The 19,918-nt window shown below is 38.1% G+C and overlaps 4 protein-coding genes across 5 annotated transcripts; all 4 read left to right on the forward strand.

The window, feature by feature from the left end:
• The first annotated feature begins 519 nt into the window (after positions 1 to 519).
• LOC122332904 (torsin-1A-like) lies at positions 520 to 2,515 on the forward strand. The gene is made up of 5 exons (XM_043230371.1): positions 520 to 931; positions 1,342 to 1,607; positions 1,769 to 1,953; positions 2,049 to 2,182; positions 2,265 to 2,515. The coding sequence occupies exons 1-5, from the start codon at positions 778 to 780 to the stop codon at positions 2,513 to 2,515; spliced, it is 990 nt and encodes a 329-aa protein (XP_043086306.1). The 5' UTR covers positions 520 to 777.
• A 533-nt stretch (positions 2,516 to 3,048) lies between these two features.
• Positions 3,049 to 5,391, forward strand: LOC122332906 (torsin-1A-like). The gene is made up of 5 exons (XM_043230374.1): positions 3,049 to 3,687; positions 4,068 to 4,333; positions 4,540 to 4,715; positions 4,838 to 4,968; positions 5,097 to 5,391. The coding sequence occupies exons 1-5, from the start codon at positions 3,504 to 3,506 to the stop codon at positions 5,345 to 5,347; spliced, it is 1,008 nt and encodes a 335-aa protein (XP_043086309.1). The 5' UTR covers positions 3,049 to 3,503; the 3' UTR covers positions 5,348 to 5,391.
• Positions 5,392 to 5,412: 21 nt separating this feature from the next.
• LOC122332907 (torsin-1A-like) lies at positions 5,413 to 9,878 on the forward strand. Its single transcript, XM_043230375.1, has 5 exons — positions 5,413 to 6,436; positions 6,695 to 6,960; positions 7,956 to 8,131; positions 8,218 to 8,348; positions 9,320 to 9,878. The coding sequence occupies exons 1-5, from the start codon at positions 6,274 to 6,276 to the stop codon at positions 9,568 to 9,570; spliced, it is 987 nt and encodes a 328-aa protein (XP_043086310.1). The 5' UTR covers positions 5,413 to 6,273; the 3' UTR covers positions 9,571 to 9,878.
• A 3,476-nt stretch (positions 9,879 to 13,354) lies between these two features.
• Positions 13,355 to 19,815, forward strand: LOC122332905 (dnaJ homolog subfamily C member 16-like). Of its 2 annotated transcripts, none has more exons than XM_043230372.1 (15): positions 13,355 to 13,513; positions 14,284 to 14,478; positions 14,572 to 14,638; positions 14,719 to 15,049; positions 15,149 to 15,333; positions 15,418 to 15,522; positions 15,600 to 15,758; positions 16,509 to 16,639; positions 16,726 to 16,903; positions 17,457 to 17,639; positions 17,778 to 17,854; positions 18,028 to 18,108; positions 18,189 to 18,278; positions 18,569 to 18,742; positions 18,822 to 19,815. In XM_043230372.1, the coding sequence occupies exons 2-15, from the start codon at positions 14,303 to 14,305 to the stop codon at positions 19,228 to 19,230; spliced, it is 2,346 nt and encodes a 781-aa protein (XP_043086307.1). In that variant the 5' UTR covers positions 13,355 to 13,513; positions 14,284 to 14,302; the 3' UTR covers positions 19,231 to 19,815. The 2 variants fall into 2 exon arrangements, with proteins under 2 accessions (XP_043086307.1, XP_043086308.1); XM_043230373.1 differs by having other exon boundaries at positions 18,572 to 18,742.
• The last annotated feature ends 103 nt before the right edge of the window (positions 19,816 to 19,918 follow it).

A 19,918-nucleotide genomic window follows, 5' to 3' on the forward strand; every position in this document is an offset into this window, starting at 1 on the left:
GCAGCGGGACTTTAAATTCACTCCAATCTCGCTTTCATGTCCTCGGAAAAGGTGTTGAATCTACTTCGCCGCCGCTGTCCTCCGTAAATCCATGCTCGGCGGGACGGGGCCGGCGATTGTCGGCGTGAAAGTTTCTCGCTTGCTTTGTCTGGGCTGTTCCCTCTGCTCCGTTTCACCCACGAAAAGCGGTTTCCATTCATTCAGATCACCTTTAGTCCAGAGCTCCCGCTGCGCTGCACGCGTTCGACCGCTAGGGGCGCCAGAGACGGATTAGAGCACAGGAGCGCGTGTAGAGTTCATTTTAACGCAATTTACGCACCTTTTATGTTCTTAATTGAATATGTCATGTCTGTATAATTCATATAACATGTTTTTTTTTTTAATTAAAAAAGCCCTATCCATTTCCACACTGCTTTCACCTGCTTGCATTCAGTCTTAGTGGCGGTAGTTGAGAAGTTCACCTAGGCTAGATTTGTGAATTTATGACCCCACCTGCTGGTCGTCGCGTCCATCTGCAAACGGGTCAAGCTCCACGAGGACGCGTAGGTGCTTTTGCATTACCCTCATTGCATCTCTGAAACGGTTTTGAAACCGGCGTGAAGAGAGAATGGTGAATTGCGGCTAATATGCAGTCTGTAGCGGGCTACTGTTGTGACACAGGAAATAAAAAAGTGTACTAAGGGTCGATCGTATCGTTGAGGGAGTGCACTACAGTCAGGATCCTCTGGCAGTTGCCCTAAAACGAAAGTGAGAATCAGTAGTAGATTTGCTGTCAAGATGAAAGCATGTAATTTTTTAATGTATTTTTTCCTGCCGTCTGCATTATGCTGCACACGAAATGTGATTTTGTTTCATATGGGCACGCTGGGTGTGATACTGATTTCGACGTTATTCGTAGAACAGGACCCTTTGCTGCCTTTTGATCCTAAACGTGAGTATAAATTATAATTGATCAAGTTTTAGCAACACAACGTGGTGCTGTAGCCACTATACAAGCTTTCAAACCAAAGCAAGAGCACCCTCAGAGATGTAATAGTAATATATTAGTGAAATGTGTGCATGGAGAGCGTCCAATGTATATTTACAACGTGCTCTTGCAGCTTTGAGCAGATGGTGATTTTATAGAATCAATGGCCAATCAGAGGCAACTATTTGTTTTGCTTCTTACCTGTATGAAACATCATATGCTTATTACATAACATAATCATTTAATTTTAATACCTTGATAACTTTCATTTGAAATGTAATAATATGCAATATACATACCCCTTTGTTCAAAAAAAAAAAAAGAAACATTGTTGAACTGACTTTATGGTTTTTAATAAAAAAAAATCTTTTCAGGTTTGGAGGCAGATTTAGAGAAATCTCTCTTCGGGCAGCATATCGCATCTGACGTTGTACTAAAAGCGGTGTCGTCGTTTATGACCAAACAAAACCCAAACAAACCCCTGGTCCTCTCTTTCCACGGGACTACTGGAACCGGAAAGAATCACGTCGCTAAAATCATCGCAAGGAACATTTACATAAAAGGGGAAAAGAGTGAACACGTTCACATAATAATACCTGACTATCATTTTCCAGATAAACAATATTCACACATCTACAGCGTAAGTACATCATGGTAGAATTTCACATCAATAAGACCGTGCAACAGCTGTGATGTTTAATGGCCTTAATTTAATTCGCAGTGCTTGTTATTAGTGTTTATTTAAAACACGTTGTGCACAGCGGCAGCCATTTCTCTAAATAAAATTTGCTGTGTATCCAGGCACAGCTAAAGCAGTTGATCCGTAAAAGTGTAGCAAGTTTTCCCCGCTCCATTTTCATATTTGATGAAATGGACAAGATGGATCCCCAGCTGATCGACGCCATAAAACCTTTTCTAGACTACAATGCCCGTGCAGATGGAGCGTCAGTCAACCAAGCCATCTTCATTTTTTCTCAGGTGATCAAGTTCAGTTTGTGTTATAAAGTGTAATTCTACAATCACATCCATTCACTTTGCCAAAAGAGTGTTTAGATGCATGACAGGTTGTGTTGGTTTGTAGTAATGCCGGTGGGAAAGCGATTTTGGACTTGGTTCTGGATTTCTGGAAAAGAGGGGGAGATCGCGAAGAGATCAGGATGAACGGCAAGGATGTTAAGATTTTGATCTCTGAAGGCATCAAGAAAAACAATAAAGGTTATAACTAGAGTTATTTAGATATTTTATTACGTGCCTATACTGTTTAGCATACAAGTCATCCCATTTATTTCTTCTGTAGATGGATTTTCATACTCGAGTCTAATAAACCAACATCTTATTGACCACTGTGTTCCTTTCCTACCTCTGGAGATGAAGCATGTCCACCAGTGTGCCATGGCTGAGATGGTGCACATGAACATCACACAGAATTATTATCTGGCAAATAGAGTGGCAAGAAACATGCCCTACTTCCCGGAACAAGAGAGACTCTTTGCTCTTAAAGGCTGCAAGTCAGTTAGGCAGAAGTTGGTGTTGTATGTTGGTGAATAGGAGACAGCCATTTTATGTTTATTGTTTTCCTTTTTAATAATTTAATGAATGCCATGCTTTGTTAGGAGTCTAGATTTAAAACCCCGCCTCTGGAGCTAATACTCTTTAGTTAAGTCTAACAAGTGAACAGTACCATATGCAGATTTTACTGTGTTCGGAAATGCTTATCATACAGTAGACTTAGATGGAAATAGACTGTGTAATTTTTACCAATATTAGAAATACCCATGATAAAATTATTATCTAAGCCAAGTGAAGCCGTGGTTTACAATGTAAAATCGTAATGCATCACAGTACCAGCAGTATGTGGACAAACATGCTGTATGTAAAGTATGCTTGTCAGATTTCATTTTTGGAATACCTTTGTTTTCTTCTATTTTTCCATCACAACAACCGGAGCCAGATTCTTTGACTTGATTGACGTGTGTTATAGGAAAATGTTTTACTTCCTTTTGACTGTAAAACGATTTCAACCATGATCATCAATAGGTTTGTTTGTGTGTTTTACTACCTTTTTGTGGGCCACTACTACTGTCGACAATCACTTTATAATTGAATATTTGATTTGTATTTAAGCTGAAATGTATTTGACCACAACATAATTGAATAGCAGTCCCACTTTGATATATTAAAATATATAGATATTTATAAATGACATATGCCACGTTTACAAAATTGATGTGACTTTCTGTATAGTTGCCAAGATCTATACACATTTTACCAGGCGATGGCCTAGCAGTTTAAACGCTTTTCTGAATTCTTATGTTTGTCATTGTTATGTAAAAATAACAATTCAATCTAAGTGTAAGTAGGTCTAAACGACCAGTTTGAAGCAGTGCTGGTATAAAGCGACTAATAAAACAAACAGTCTAATATTCCCATGTGACTTGCATAGTTAGGTCCAACCAACTTTCTGGGAGTGTACTCTCTTTACCTGTCAGCTTTCTCTCTGCAGTCGAGGTAGGATAGAAACGGATAAGCCGTCAAGATGAGAGCGTTGCATCTGCTCATGCTTTCATTTCTGGTGTCGAATATAACATCGGTATCATCAAATTTACAGGATGCAATCGTGGAGTTTGCGTTAGAAAAACTGTTCAAAGAACTAACTCCTATATTTACCACGTTTTTTGAAGGGAATGATGACGATCTTCTATTGCCTTTTGATCCTAAACGTGAGTAAAGCTAATTCATGATAAAGATATGTATTATTAGCGCGCCATTTTGTTTTTAAGTTGATGATACGGGTACAGATTTGTTACGAAAAGTCCTATTGCAAAATAAAACGAACCAAAATAGTTATGCAGGCCACCGTGGATACAATTTAAAGGCATCATCACTTAAATTGACTAAAACTTTTCTCAGTGCTGTAGACAAAGTGGTTTTTTATTATCTCCCTTGGATTCTTAAATCTGATTGGTGAAAATACTAATGGCCTAAGCCTGGCATAGAGAGAGATGTAGAGCTTTTTTTGGCGCTACACCAGCCAGCATACTAAAAAAATAGTACCAAAAATGTTTTTGATTAAGCAATGTCTTTTCACCTTCAAATCTAGGTCTGAAGGCGGATTTAAGAGAAAACCTCTTCGGGCAGCACATTGCGTCTGATGTCGTGCTGAAAGCTGTAACGTCGTTTATGACCGACAGCAACCCGAACAAACCCCTGGTCCTCTCTTTCCACGGGACTACAGGAACCGGAAAAAACCACGTTTCTACAATCATTGCAAGAAACATTTACAAAAAAGGTGAACAGAGCAAGCATGTGCACAAATTTATATCGCAGCATCATTTCCCTCACAAAGATCATTCACATTCCTACAATGTAAGTAAATACATATTTAATAATACATATACTATATTTATAAGATTTTATAACAGTTCGTGCATGAGAAGGGAACTTATATCAGGGCGAACAACTCAAAATAGAGCATTTTTCATTGATTGTGTTGTGTGAACCTGTACCGCATTGAAATAAAATGATACGAAAAAAGAGCTTCATTGGAGTATTTATTGTTTATGTATTTTTAGGCACAGTTAAAGCAGTGGATTCCTGGAAATGTATCAAGTTTTGCACGCACTATGTTCATATTTGATGAGATGGATAAGATGCATCCACGGCTGATCGACACCGTCAAGCCTTTTCTAGACTACAACGCCTTCGTAGACGGAGTGTCATTCAACAAAGCCATCTTTCTTTTTCTCAGGTACAGACCCCGTTCAGCCGCAACCTCTTAGACATAATGAATTACATTTTGCAATCAAATTCCTGCGATTTAAAACGCCGGTGCATGATATGTTTTTTGTTATTTGTGCGTGCATTCCGTAGTAATGCAGGTGGGAATATGATTTTTAACTTGGCTCTGGATTTCTGGAGGGAAGGCAGAGATCGGAGTGAGATCAAGATGAACAGCAACAAACTGGAGATTATGATCTCTGAAAACATCAAGAATGAGAAAAGTATAAACTGAAACGCTGTCTTATGCCCATACAGTTTGTTTAGACAATTTTGGCATCCATTAGCACAAACATTCCAGAATTTGAATCGTAAAAAAAAAAATAATAATAATAATAATTCTCTCTTACAGATGGATTTCTGCACTCTAGTATAATAGATCATCATCTGATCGATCACTATATTCCTTTCCTTCCTCTGGAGCTGAAGCACGTGCGTCAGTGTGTCTTGGCTGAGATGCTACATCTGAACATGACTCAAGACGTGGACCTGGCAGATAAAGTGGCCAGAGACATGCCCTTCTCCCCTAAAGAAGAGAGAATATTCGCTGTTAAAGGCTGCAGGAACGTCGGACAGAAGTTGGCCCTCCATAACGATGAATAAATGAAAGACTATAGCAGTACTTTTTGCACACTTTTTTTTTTTTTTTTTTTTTTTTTTTTTTTTACTGTTCAATACATTTTTCTTTTGCACTTCGTGATCTCAGAGCAATACACCTTTCTTGAGTTAAGTCTATGTATATTAAAAAGATGTTTTAATGATTAATCCGTTTGATTGCATCTGCCAGTTTTAGTTCTTTGACCCATTATCTACAGTCTTAAAAGCTTGGAGTTATATGGAGGCTAAAGGCACCAAAACAAACTGGTGAATGCCACACCTCTCTTGATCTTGACATGCACAAACTCTTAGTTATAGTTATAAAACGAACGTTTACTATTTTGATTTTTTTCGAAGTTTCTACGAGACGAAGCTGTCACTTGACACAGCAAAACAGATTCCAGGTAGCAGTCCTTATTATAAGTATTCGGATAAGTTGCAAGCAAAGGGATATGGATAATATCGGCGCATGCCTCCCGGTTAAGGCGTGGTGCTCAAACATCTCACCTTAGACTCATTACATCAGAAGAGTAAGCAAACCTCTTCCAGCAGGTGAGGCCGGATTCTTTGTGGGATGTGTGGGCTACTCTTTATTGTGTCGATAAATAAAACGCTTTCATTCCATAAAGTTACAACCTATTTGAAATTATGAGTCTGTACGAAAACTGTATGAGTAGCAATCAGTGAAAAAAACCAAACATGTACAGTAACAAGTGCTCGTGCAGATATAACAGCAACAGCTTGAAGCTTGAAAACGGCTTTAGGAAATATGCTATACACTTGGAAAAAGTGGTCATATAATATATGTATGTGTATGTTATGTTCATAACTGGCCAATCGTCTCGCCTTTTGCTGTAGGCGTGCGCTACTACACTTCTTAATTTGGCAGGTTTCCTTCATAAACGAAAGCGTGGACGTAAGGACGATTCAAGATGAAGGTGCTGCATCTCTTATTATTTTTGTACGCGGTGTCTAATACGACATTAGCGTCAGACGACTGTGCCGTCTGCGTCGGCGTGAGTTTGGGGATGGTTGCGTTAATAACTCCTTTCTTAATAATTGCTATGGATCCTTTGCTGCCTTTTGATTCTAAGCGTAAGTAAAAATCCGATATTTGATTTATTTAAAGCGATAATATGAGCGCAATTACTTTTAGTCAAGCGGCGAAGGAAGTATCCTAGTTGCTTCTGGTAAATGTAGTTTTATTACCTTCCATGTAGGCTTAACATCGTTTCTAAACGGAGCACTGTTAAACTTTTTTTGTGTTTTGCTGAGTTTGTCGGGTTTATCAGACAGCCATAAACTCAAAACAATATCTTTAAAATGAAAGTTGATCACATTCTTATCTTTCAGGTTTGAAGGCGGATTTAAGAGACTCTCTCTTCGGGCAGCATATCGCGACTGATGTCGTGCTGAAAGCTGTATCGACATTCATGACTGACAAAAACCCGAACAAACCTCTGGTCCTCTCTTTTCACGGAACTACAGGAACTGGAAAAAACCACGTTGCTGAAATCATCGCAAGAAACATTTACAAACAAGGATACCGGTGTGGGCATGTTCACATATATATATCTGAGCATCACTTCCCTCACAAAGAACACACACATATCTACAGCGTAAGTAAACAAATAACATAATACATCTTCTAAATTGAGCAATTGTTTAATTAAGCTTGAATTAAGTCATTTAGGCTTGTCCCATCTTGCTTAACGCTGTTTTAAGCAGATGTCTGGAAAATTTTGGCAGAATGTGAGAGATACGCTGTCCCAAATATCACATTAATTGGACTTAATCCCTAACTTTCTAGTTAATATCTCCTTTTAACAATATAAAACATGGGTTTGGGACTAAACAGGCTCATAATTCTGTTCGCCCTTACATTTTGTCATTATAAACCAAAACATACCAAAAAAATAGTCATTCAGCAGAGTACAGGACAACATTTACAGGAATAGTTATGTCATAAACTATTCACCCCCAAGCCATCCTAGGTGTATATGACTTTCTTTCAGACGAACACAGAAAGAGTTTTAAAAAACTGTATCCTGGCTCTTCCTAGCTTGGTAATGCTGCTGGATAGAGGCCATCATTTTGAAGCTCCATAAATTGGATATCTCCGCAAGTACTAGATCGTAAAAACTACCCTTGATGCCTTCTGGGGGGTTATCACATGTCCTCTGAAGCAGCTCGGTGGGTTTTTGTAACAAAAATATTTCTAGTTTTCAAATTATCACGTGAATAACCGACTTCGGAGTTTTGGCTTCTTGGCTGACTTCTGACCCGATGTACAGCGCATGTCGCAGGTTGCGTCGTACGTCGAGTCAAGAAGCCAGCACTTTGCGGATATGTCCTATGTCCTTCAAAATAATGGCCACTATCCACGAGCATTACCGAGCTTGGAAGAGCCAGGATAAATCTCTGCCTGTGTTCGTCTGAAAGAAGAAAGTCACATACACCTAGGCTTGGGGGGTGAGTATTTTATGGTGTCATTTTTTTTTGAGTTAACTATTCCTTTAATATACAAATGTACTAAAACCATAAATAATAATAATAATTAAAAAAACTCAATGTGCTTGTGGAGTGTTATATCTGGAATCTGTGTGTTCTTCAGGCAAATCTAAAGAAATCGATTCCTCAAGCGGTATATTGGTTTCCCCGCTCCATGTTCATATTCGATGAAGCGGACAAGATGGATCCACAGCTGATTGATGCCATAAAACCTTTTCTGGACTACAATGCCCGCGTAGATGGAGTGTCATTCAACAAAGCGATTTTCATTTTTCTCAGGTATAGGCCTCAGATTAGGTTTTCTAAACTGTCTCTTCCCAAAAGAGCGACCAGGTCCTCAGTAAGTGTTCATTTTTCGCGTACAGTAATGCAGGTGGGAATGTGATTGCTGACGTGGCTCTGGATTTCTGGAGAGAAGGAAAAGATAGGAAAGAAATCAGGATGAACAGCAAGGAGCTGGAGTTCAAGATCTCTAAAAACATCAAAAACGAGAAAAGTATGACATTTTTTGAATTATGTGCTTGAGTTTTTCCTACATGAGTTTGCATACAACAATATTCACCACATTGCATATCCATATGAGTTATTTCACAGGTCTGTACAGCTTATAACAGCAATAGAACCGACAGACATTAACAATGACCAAGTTAATATATATAAATAAACAATAGGATGAAACATTTTTTTGCCACTAAATGTTTTATGTACAGAAAACACATGCTATTTTTCGCACACACGCAGTACTAACACGCTCACACACAGAGAAACAAACACGTGCAAGACTTTTTTCAGCAGTGAGGTAATATGGACACCAGGACCGAAGTAAAATAAAAATCTCCATATTTTAATCGTACACAAGTAGAGCTTGTGCGCTATAGTTCAACTAGATTTTGACACGTACTACAAGAATGAACAATGCAGTAAGAATGTGGGAAAAAAAGATATATAAGTCTCTAGTTTGATTTTTTTGCTGTTTGTTTTTGTTGGTTGAAGTGGGTGAATCTATATAGAGATTAGATAGTAACAGAATGCATGTATATAAATGTGTTTGTGTGTATGTGAATGGGTTTATGTGTGCTTGCTTGTTTTAATGAATTGTGTGCATTATAGCATCAAGGCATCAGCGTGTGTGAAGGGGTGTGTGTGTGTGTGTGTTTTCACCGATCTCACATTATACAGAAGCTCAAGCTTCTGTTGCTCAAATAATATTTTGGAATTAACGAACTGATGCGTGGGATGAAATGTGTAGGAAATCAGTCACATAAGCATTTTAAGGACAGAAAGCTATTGAATGTCTTGAAATACAACCTTCATCTGTGTGTGGTAACTGTAGTACGACCGACTGGAAATAATTGATTCATTTTCCAATAATTCAATGGCCCATCATAAACTATTCCTTAAATATACAGCAAATTTGTTCCCTTTAGAAATATAATTCCTTATTTTTTGTGTATGTCTGTTCCACAGGTGGATTTTTACACTCTAGACTAATAAAGCATCATCTGGTCGATCACTATATTCCTTTCCTTCCTCTGGAGCTGATGCACGTGCGTCAGTGTGTCTTGGCTGAGATGCTACGTCTGAACATGACTCAAGACGTGGACCTGGCAGATAAAGTGGCCAGAGACATGCCTTACTACCCCGAAGAAGAGAGAATATTTGCTGTTAAAGGCTGCAAGTCTGTCAGACAGAAGCTGTTCCTCTATAACGATGACTGAACAACTATAGCAGTACTTGCGGTTCACTATTTTACTGTCTGTTTGCGGCTTTTACTATTTCGGTTTTTCTTTTTATTCAAATCATTAGCAAAACAAACCCGTCACCTGGATTTAAGGTTTCAGGCGGCAGGTCTTTGGATAAATTAAGGTGCATTGCAAAGACAGAAATATGTGGATGGACATGGTTTTGTGCTCGTCAGACTTCATTTTTTAAACACCTTATAAAAAAAAAAACATACCTTTGTCGCTTCTTTTTTCTATTGCCTCTTACAACAGCTGAGGCAGGATTCTTTCACTTTATTAATATGATTTATTAAAGAAAAAATCACTTCGTTTTCGTTATGAAAGACTAATTTTTTGAGTTGAAAAACTATATTGATTTTGTCTAATTGATTTTAAAATGGTAGTGATTTTGCTCACTACCTTGTTGCTTCTGGAATATTATTTTACAAAAATATTGGCAAATATCGTCACATTATAAATTAGACACAAACAGCAAGAATAATCACATATTCCTGCACAATAATTTAGTTCTCAAATAAATTTGAATCGGTCGCTTTCCACTAGATGACAGCAATATTATACTAAACTATAGCCCTTTCTTACAATGAATCAAACTGAGAAACATCTTTAAATCTTTTACATCAAGAACATTTTTAATTAAAAACATTTTATTAAGTGATAATCCCAATTCACAGATTAAATGTAAGAATTTGACTCAAAATATTTTTAATAAGTGTTTTATAATGAGTTAATGATAAAATATATGAATTAAATCGGTTTTTAACGTATTAAAATGTTACGGCTCTCTATTTGGTCGGCCGCTAGGGATATTAGGGAGGTAACATTTAAAATAAAAAGAAAATAAACACGGTTCGGCTACTGCTGCTTTTGCTTAAGAAGTGTGGTGTGTAATTAAACAGGCAGAGGCAAATTGTTTACGATTATTTTTTTGTTTAGTGAAAAGTTTCACCGTAACAAACTACTCCCAAACCAACAATAATAATAACACCAACAACAATCGGAATAAACAAACCCCAAAATACCTTTAAACCCAGAAATACCTATTTACAAATTATATACAAAATAAATTGACAACATAAGCGAGGGACAAGAGCGGTGCTGAAAGAAAAGAAAGTAATAAAACAAAACTCTCTAACAACAATCAAGCTAATTTAACAAAGAAAAGAAAGTAACATCTTCAGCGTAGAACGCCACTAACTACACTAACTAACAAATATAAATACAACGTTGCACCCGCTCACTAACTAGTGTGATTAAACAAATGTTACCCTGTGTGTTGCGAGATGTACGTCACGTGACATGCTCAGCTAGTCCCATCGCTAAATGTCGAGTTAGGACAGAATTCAACTTCAACAGAGGCGAGTCACAGCACGAATGCAGTTCAGTAGTCTAGTTCTCACAAAACAAAAGAGAAACAACTTAACACACGGTTATTAACCAAACAGAATCAAAATGGAAGCCAATAAAGCAAAACGTGGGCGAGCAACAACCAAACACAAATCGCTCTCCTCTGTTCACGTGTCATCCGGGTCTTTATACGAGACAGTTGACATCCGATTGGCTACAGGTGTAATGCAATTGATGAAGATCGACAGTCGTGTTGTCCAATCACAGATCCTGTGAGATGACAGTAGAGAGAGAGAGAGAGAGAGAGACACATGGGAAAAAACAACCCTCCCAGGACTGTACGGACGTAACATAAAAAGATTAATTTCTGTCCATATGAATTAAACGTATACAAACATATAATTCATGTTTAATCGTTTTAGACACTTGATTTTACTGAATGCTACAAGGATTATATCTTCAGTTTATTATTTCCAAACGTAAACAAACAATATCTTCTTCATTTCCGGTTTGCAGCATGGATCATTCATTATAACATTTAATCTGATTGTCATATCTAAGAATCTGTTATTTTGAAAAATAATTAATGTTACTACTGCCCTGACTTGGCTTTAAACCTGTATTTCTATCCAGTTTATCAGCCTTGAGTATCAGCCATCTAGTAAGGACGCTACTGTTTTAGAAAGAATTTTTTTAGCTCTTCAATTCCCTCAATTAGCCACGAGGTTCAGTCATGTTGCTGAAATCATCAGGGGAAGACAGCAAGCACATTCACACTTACATATCTATGCATCAGTTCCCACATAAACAAAGGTCAGACGTGTACAGTGTAAGTATAATAAATGGAAGTCACATTTATTGCTTCTTTACCATGGTCGGGTTTTAGTAAGATATATAGTATATAGCTCTAGTAAATGTGTGTCTGCTCTATACACATCAGAAGACATGAAATAAAGTTCACGCATCCATCCCTCACACGGCTCCAGGGGGCGAATAAAGGCCTCCCGTGGTAAATCCATGCATTTTTGTCATTTTTTTTTCATTTTTGCTGACTATGTCAGGTGTAAGCAGTCCCGGACGATTAAGTAAGATATATGACGAGCGCTGAGAGAGAACAACAAAACGCCAAGCAGTAATTAGAAGCACGCACTGAGGATTCGTAAAGAAAACCGTTGGAAGGTTTTGATATAAGCCAAGAGGAGACTGGTTTTCCTTTGCTTAGATAAGGATACGTTGTTTCCTTTGCTCCTACGTTCGCGTGACGCATACTACATCAACCTCCTGAACGTCTTCCTCTTGCCACAGCAAAAATGAGAAAAAAGTGTTGAAATATGGATATTTAACTTAGAAAAATGCATGGATTTGCTACAGGGGACCTTTATTCAGCCACCATGTTGAGCCATGTGAGGGATTTTATTATGGATGCATGTACTTTATTTCACGTCTTCTGAACTGTTGACAAAAAACAGCTGCTTGTTCCAATAGAAAGGCTCGGAGGAACCTGGACAATTTTTTATATATAGCTCCGACTGGTTTCATCTGAAAGAAGATAGTCGCATACACCTAAGATGCTTCAAAGGTGAGTAAAATCTTTACTCTTTTGCTAATTACTCAAATGCTAATTTCAATGTTTGGGTGAACTAACCCTTTAAATGCAGCTGGAGTAAAAATTAAATGGCCTTCATGCTCCCAAAAGAGCGTCAGAACTAACAATGAGCTTTTTTTGTTATAGTAATGCATGTTATTGCTGAAGCGGCTCTGCATTTCTGAAGAGGCAAAAATCGAGAAGAGCTATGGAAAGTCTATCAAAATGTCTTCAAGAACAGTTTGTACTGAGAGAACATTGAAACGATTTATATATTCAGAATAAAAGATCAAATATATTCACACCAAGACATTTTATTTCCTCGAATATTATTTGCCCAATTTATATATAATTTCAAACTGTATTTTGCGCCTGATTAATGTGTTTTTCGGTGGTTGTTTCTTAAATTATTACATTTTGGCCAAACCTGAATGTGTTTTTTTTTTCATTTACTCCTCAAAAAAATTAGTATATGTATATTCTGTATAAATATATGTAATAAATAAACAACATTTTTCTTAAATATTTATGCATGAGGGTATTTTTTGTGTGTGTGTGTGTGTGTGTGTGTGTGTGTATTTTGCTTTGGATGCGATTAATCATTTGACAGCACTAGTTTTTATTAATAATTCAATCTTCACTCGTTATTTGGAGTCTGGACTATTGTGTTTTCTTGAGGAGATAATATCGTCCCAGCATTAAAAAAAAAAAAAAACCCTTTACAATATTTGTCAGTCTAACGAAACGCCATGAAATACCACACACACACACACACACACACACACACACACACACACACACACACACACACACACACACAGAGAGAGAGAGAGAGAGAGAGAGAGAGAGAGAGAGAGAGAGAGAGAGAGAGAGAGAGAGAGAATGTTTATGTCGCTGTGAATCTCTGCTAATATTAATGCGCATGTCTCATGGTTTATGAACGCGTCACTCAGATGGATGGATGAACTTCTGTCACCATTAGCAGCGGTATATTCATATTCCATTCATGCTGTAATGGTTTCCATTCGTTTTGATGTCAAATTCGTGATAAAAGCATGAGCTAGGTCGGCTAACAGGCTAGCTAGGGGTCTTTCAGTTTCGTGAGATGTCATTTTATATGCATGTCCTGCTTTATTATTGCCCCTCAGCGCAATTTAATGGTTATTTTCTCTTGTCGTTGAATGCGTTATGTCTGTTTTTCCGCAATGGTCTAAACGCGACTAGCTGGTGTCACTGACATCTGATGGAAACTTAGGTATTTTGCATGACAGCTTTTAGTGTATGCAATGGACACTGGATTTTTTTAATGCTTAAGTTTTATTTTATTTTGTAAGTGCGAAGACTGTTCGATAATAACAATGAAAAGCAATCATGAATATATTCACTTCGATAATAGTGTTATTTATATACTATTAAAATTATCCATTTGTTGGATTGGCTTTTATTTTTACATTTTCACTTTTTACATTTATTTACGCTACTTAATGCATGTTAACTTTTTCATAATTATTTTATTTAATCTAATTTAACCATTTTAATAATAATTTAAACTTTCAGTTCATCTAATATTTATATGAGAGCAAGTTTTACTTCAAATACAAAAATGTAACAAATATATTTAATCCCTTCATTTATGTACACATTCATGTACACATTTATCTGTTTAGCCATCGCATTTTTTAAACTTTTTTGAACTGAAAATGCATTTTCGATATTCATACTTACATATGTCCTCCATAATGTCATTATTTTGATAGTCTTCGGGCAGAAGAACACATGGTCATGATGAGGATGGTGGTGCTATCACTCTCTGTAATGATGGTCTATGTGCTCCTGATGGATGCTACGGTGGAAAGCGCTGCAGAATTTGATCCATATAAAGTTCTTGGAGTCACCAGAAGCGCAAGCCAAGCAGAAATCAAGAAAGTGTACAAACGCCTGGCCAAGGAATGGTGAGAGTGCAATTTTTTATACATTGTAATTCTACAGTAATTTCATGATGCCTAAACGAGAATGGCACGGTCATTTTTAATCTCGACTCTCAGGCATCCTGATAAAAACAAAAATCCTGAAGCAGAAGACATGTTCATCAAGATTACAAAGTCATATGAGGTACCGCAGCTCATAAAGACACTAAACAGATCGCATGCTGTCAGAAGCAATGCTAACGTTAGCTTCATGTTACTCCATAGATCTTAACAAACGAGGAGAAGAGAGCCAGCTACGATCGTTATGGACAAACAGATAACACTCACCCGTATGGACGCGCCCATCATGCTTTCCGCCATTTTCATGACAACTTCTACTTTGACGAGTCTTTCTTCCACTTTCCCTTCAACAATAAGGGTGGCCGGGACTTTGCTGACAACAAATACACGTTGCATTTCAACCAGTATGTCAATGAAGTTGTGCCTGACAGCTTCAAGAGGCCTTACTTGATCAAAATCACCTCAGACTGGTGCTTCAGCTGCATCCATATCGAGCCAGTTTGGAAAGAAACAGTGCAGGAACTGGAAACGCTAGGTGAGACAATTCATATTTTCTAGAAATGCTTATTTGTCCCGTCCCTGTTAGTGATTCAATGATTTCCTCCGGATAAGAAGTAGTTTTTCTCATCCCTAGGGATTGGAATCGGTGTGGTTGATGTTGGCTATGAGCGGCGTTTAGCAAATCATTTGGGAGCACATCAGACTCCATCTATTCTTGGTGTCGTCAATGGAAAAGTGGCTTTCTTCCATTACGCTGTTGTTAAAGGCCACCTGATGCAGTTTGTAGAAGATTTGCTGCCACAGAGACTAGTTGAAAAGGTTATGGAACATCATCATACACTCCCATTGTCTGTATTTATGTCTTCTTCTGGTCTCAAACTTCTAATTCATGGATGTCTTTAGGTCACAGACAAAAACAACCAAGAGTTTCTGAAGAGCTGGCATGAGCTGAACAAGCCCCATGTTCTCCTGTTTGACCAAGTGCCTTCGGTTCCCTTGCTTTATAAGGTAGAGATTAGTAAACTCCAAATTTGCCAATGTTCAGTCAATACACCAATGATTTATTGCTTTTTTATTTCTAATAGCTTACAGCGTTTGCCTATAAGGACTATGTGCAGTTTGGATATGTGGATCAAGGTCTTTCTGAGACCGCTGACCTGCTGAGAAAATTCAACATAAACACTTATGCGCCAACCATGCTTGTCTTCAAAGAGGATGTTGAGAAGCCTGCAGATATTATACAGGTAGACCTGTTTCCTACTTCTACTACTATTCTATGCCACACTAATTGGATAAAGTTTTGCTTCTGGCAAATATAGTAAATATTCACCCACTAGGAAGCTCTGTTTTTCTTCAAATAGTGTAAATACACACAGCAAATATATTGTGTCTGACAGAAGAGTGTACGTAGTTTGCATCCTGTGCACATTCTCGAATTGGAGCTGTGGTGATGGGGACACAGAGGGGACAAATTAAAAAGTCATTATTAATGACAACATTTTTATTTTGGGGTGGAGTCCCATTGTAAGTCTTTGTTAATTTTGTGCATATACTGGATTTTTGTCTTAGAACAGGTGTGTCAAACTTTTGTTTTCAAATAAACCTGAAGTACTTGATTAGCTTGATTAGGTGCATTTAATTAGAGTTCAATGTAAACTCTGCATAGCTAAAGTTAAGTCTCTTTAAGACAAGTCGTGTCACTTGGCGGCCATCTTTGCAATGCCTCTCGGGCATCCAAGCGCAGCTTCTATCTGTTTTTATTGGGAAACATCAAATTCTCCCAAACTGTTCATTAAGCTTACGATTAAATTTCATATTTGAACAGTGATTGAAAATCGTTCATTTACACAATGGTGGTTATTCAGCGAGTTACATCGTTGTCCTGGAAACGCACCCCAGGTTGAGGCTTCAGCAACTTCTTTTTTTGTTTGAGATTTTGAGAAAATATAAATTTGTTTACTTTTTGACTTTCAATCAAACATTTGCTCTCTCAGGCTAAAGGGATGAAGAAGCAGATAATAGACGAGTTCATCTCCAACAACAAGTTCCTCCTGGCCCCTCGTCTGGTGAACCAGAAGCTATTTGATGAGCTTTGTCCAGTCAAACAGTTCCATCGTCGCAGGAAGTAAGATGGCTTTGTAAAAATCAGTGGAGTTAATTCAACATCATCATATCAGTCTTTTTCAATAGTCTGCAATGTCTTTTCCACAGATATTGCGTTCTACTCATCACTGGTGAGGAAGAGTCCTTTGCCACAGGAAATGAAGCCTTCCTCTCGCTAGCCTCTGCAAACACCAATGATGTGCTGCGGTTTGCTTATGTCTACCAGCGACGTCAGCAGCCCCTATGTGATGCTCTCTTGAAAAACAAAGACAGCACACCACCACAGGTAGATGTCATCTACTTCATGCAATTTAGTTTCGAGAAGAAAATACTTGTGCATTATGGAGGTTGGCAGGTACCTTTTGTCAAGCTCTGCTGACTCTCAGCTGATCCCCATCTACCTATAGGACTACGACAGCTCTCTAAGCATATATAAGGTCCTTCAGTATTATCAGCAGTTTTTGCATTGCTCAGTAGCTAATTAACCTCCTCTGTCAGTCAGGATCCAGCTTTCTGATTCTCCTTGAATCAGACTAATTATAAAACGTGTACTAAAGGTATTGAACTGTAACAATATCTGCAATACATTTGTTGGTTCTGTTTTGTTTACCCTGCAGGATTATTCTCACTGCTTTCATCCATGCGAGTCTAAATGGAGGCGCAGGGAGTTCTTCCCCAGAATAACCCAAACTATTTACTAATTGTAATTTTTATTCAACATACTTTCAGCCCCCAAGCTTCAATTGGTTATAGGCCTGTTTTCCCACTGAAGTTACCAAAATCCACTATTGGTGGACGTCTAGTGTGCAACTGGATGAAACGTTTGCATGTGTGAGCAGGTGGTGATTCTGGAAAGGCGTAACGGAGCTGGCAAGATTCTGTATAAGCCAATTTTGGGAGGATGGAACGGCAGTAAGGAAGACAAACAAAAGCTCTTGGAGGAACTCGAAAGACTGCAGAAGGATCCCTCCATCCTCAACAATGATGCCGTTCTCCCAGAGCTCAACAATGAGTTCACCTCCGTGAGTCTCTCTGGGTTTGCTTTTCATGGAACGTCTTTAACTGGGAAATTAGCAGTGACCTATATGCATGTCTCAGTAGAGATCTAGATTATGTCCAAATTTGCTGGAACTTAATATTGTAAATTTGTTTCTTGTCAGATGTTTTTAATAAGATGGATTTACACGGCATATGACTACTTGTCTGAAATTATTGATGATCTTCTTCACAATAACTGGTAGGTGAATAAAATGCCTGTACTCTGCCCTTCTTTTGTACGTTTGCTAATTCAGGTAATAAGCTTCATGAAATATCTGTTAGTGGTGAAAGGCAACAGTTGTTATGGAGGTACTGGTCAGCAATGTTTTTGATATATAATGCTCTATTAAGTTATTATCGTTCATTTTGCAGGCGTGAGATGATGCCCCTCCTGTCTTTGATATTCTCTGCACTTTTTATTTTATTTGGCACTGTGGTTATTCAGGCTTTCAGGTAGGATTTATTGCATTCATAATTCTGATGTGTTAGACGGGAAATGCAGAGACATTAAAAATTGCTCTTTCTAATTTCAGTGACTCAAGTGAGGAAAAACAGCCCAAAACGAAAGCAAAAGAGGTTTCCAAGGCCGAGAACGGTTCCCCAAACACCTCCAGCGCATCCAGGTTCTTTCATCATATATTACATTTGGATAAACCCAATAAATAAATTCCACATAACGTCATCTATTTTAATGATGTACAACATATTAGTACCATTTCATTTAAAGGGTATTAGCAATTTTAAAGCAATATTGGATATTTATGTATGCTTATTTATAATATTAATAATACATTTGGAATTTTAATAATATCAGTCATTTGTTGTGAATAGCATTAAAGTATATTATATGAAAAAAATTGATGCATCTCTAATTTATTAATCTATTAAATGCTCTTACTTACTTTTTTTTCAGCAGTCGTCCACCAAAGAAAAACTTTGTGGAGGTGACAGAGTTAACCGACATTACATACACTAGTAACCTGGTTAAGTTGAGGCCGGGTCACATTAATGTAGTTCTGGTACTTACTGATTCTACAAAAAACATCCTGCTCAGCAAATTTGCCAAGGAAGTTTATTCGTTCACAGGGTGAGCCCTCTTTGCATGCTGTTCCTTTAAGTCACAATGTCAAAAAATAAATAAATACAAGGTTTCCTCTTCCTCGTAGGAGTTTGACCCTACACTTCTCCTTCCTAAATGTGGATAAACACAGCGAATGGATGTCGGCCGTTTTGGAATACGCCCAGGACGCCATGCAAATAGACACAGATGAGGACGAAGTGGGCAGCCGCAAATTAGACTACACAGGCTATGTTCTAGCCCTCAATGGCCATAAGAAATACCTCTGTCTTTTCAAGCCAGTCTACACAGGTGAAGACTTGGATAGCAAGCCGGAGGAGGAAGGAGGAGTTTCACGCTCCAGGAAGGGCATGACACGCTCTCGATCCACAACTCTTCAGATCCACCACAAACTGGATCGACTCGGACTCTGGATGGAGCGACTGATGGAAGGGACTCTGCCCCGGTACTACGTCCCAGCCTGGCCCGGTCTGGACAAGATCACAGTCAACAAATAAAGCCTCGTTGAAGCTAGCATGCTTTTGCTAGAGCTGATAACCCAGCTGAATTAGAAGCACCCGATGGCCTCAGCGAAACCGGGCTTGAAGCTGCTCAGAGCTGGATGCTTGTGAGACTATTCTACGTGAGTGGCTTTAGTTTAGCATTGTTGAGGAAACGAAAATGTACTTGAATCGACACTGTTGCTGACCTCGTGCAGATCTTTAATTTAGCTGCTCTAACGGAGGGCTTGGATATATCAAAAGGCTGTTGGTGGAGAGCCAAAATATCAACAGCCTAGCCTAGCTTTTGATTTTAAACACTTCCGTTACACAAATAACACTGCAACATGCTGCTAGCTGGAAAAACAGCTAACATAATGTAGCATAACATAACTATCACTGTAGACTTTTTAGTCCTAACTATGTTTACTCATGACAATGCTGTGAATTTTTACGTTTGACAATTTTAAGAGACACTTTCCTTTTTAATTTAACGCCCTTAATCTACAAAGTGCAATATTTCGCTTTTTGCTAACAATTGACAATAAGGTTCTATATGTTAACTTCAGTTAATGCAGCGAATTTAATGAAATAACAATGCACAGCGCTTTGTAGCGGCGTTGATTGATTATGGATAACGCACATTTCTAGAGCACACAGTCAATATCTACAGTACTAAAACATTTTTAGCATTTCAACGTTGTGG

This window comes from Puntigrus tetrazona, unplaced genomic scaffold, assembly GCF_018831695.1.
Source record: "Puntigrus tetrazona isolate hp1 unplaced genomic scaffold, ASM1883169v1 S000000149, whole genome shotgun sequence".
Lineage (NCBI taxonomy): Eukaryota > Metazoa > Chordata > Actinopteri > Cypriniformes > Cyprinidae > Puntigrus > Puntigrus tetrazona.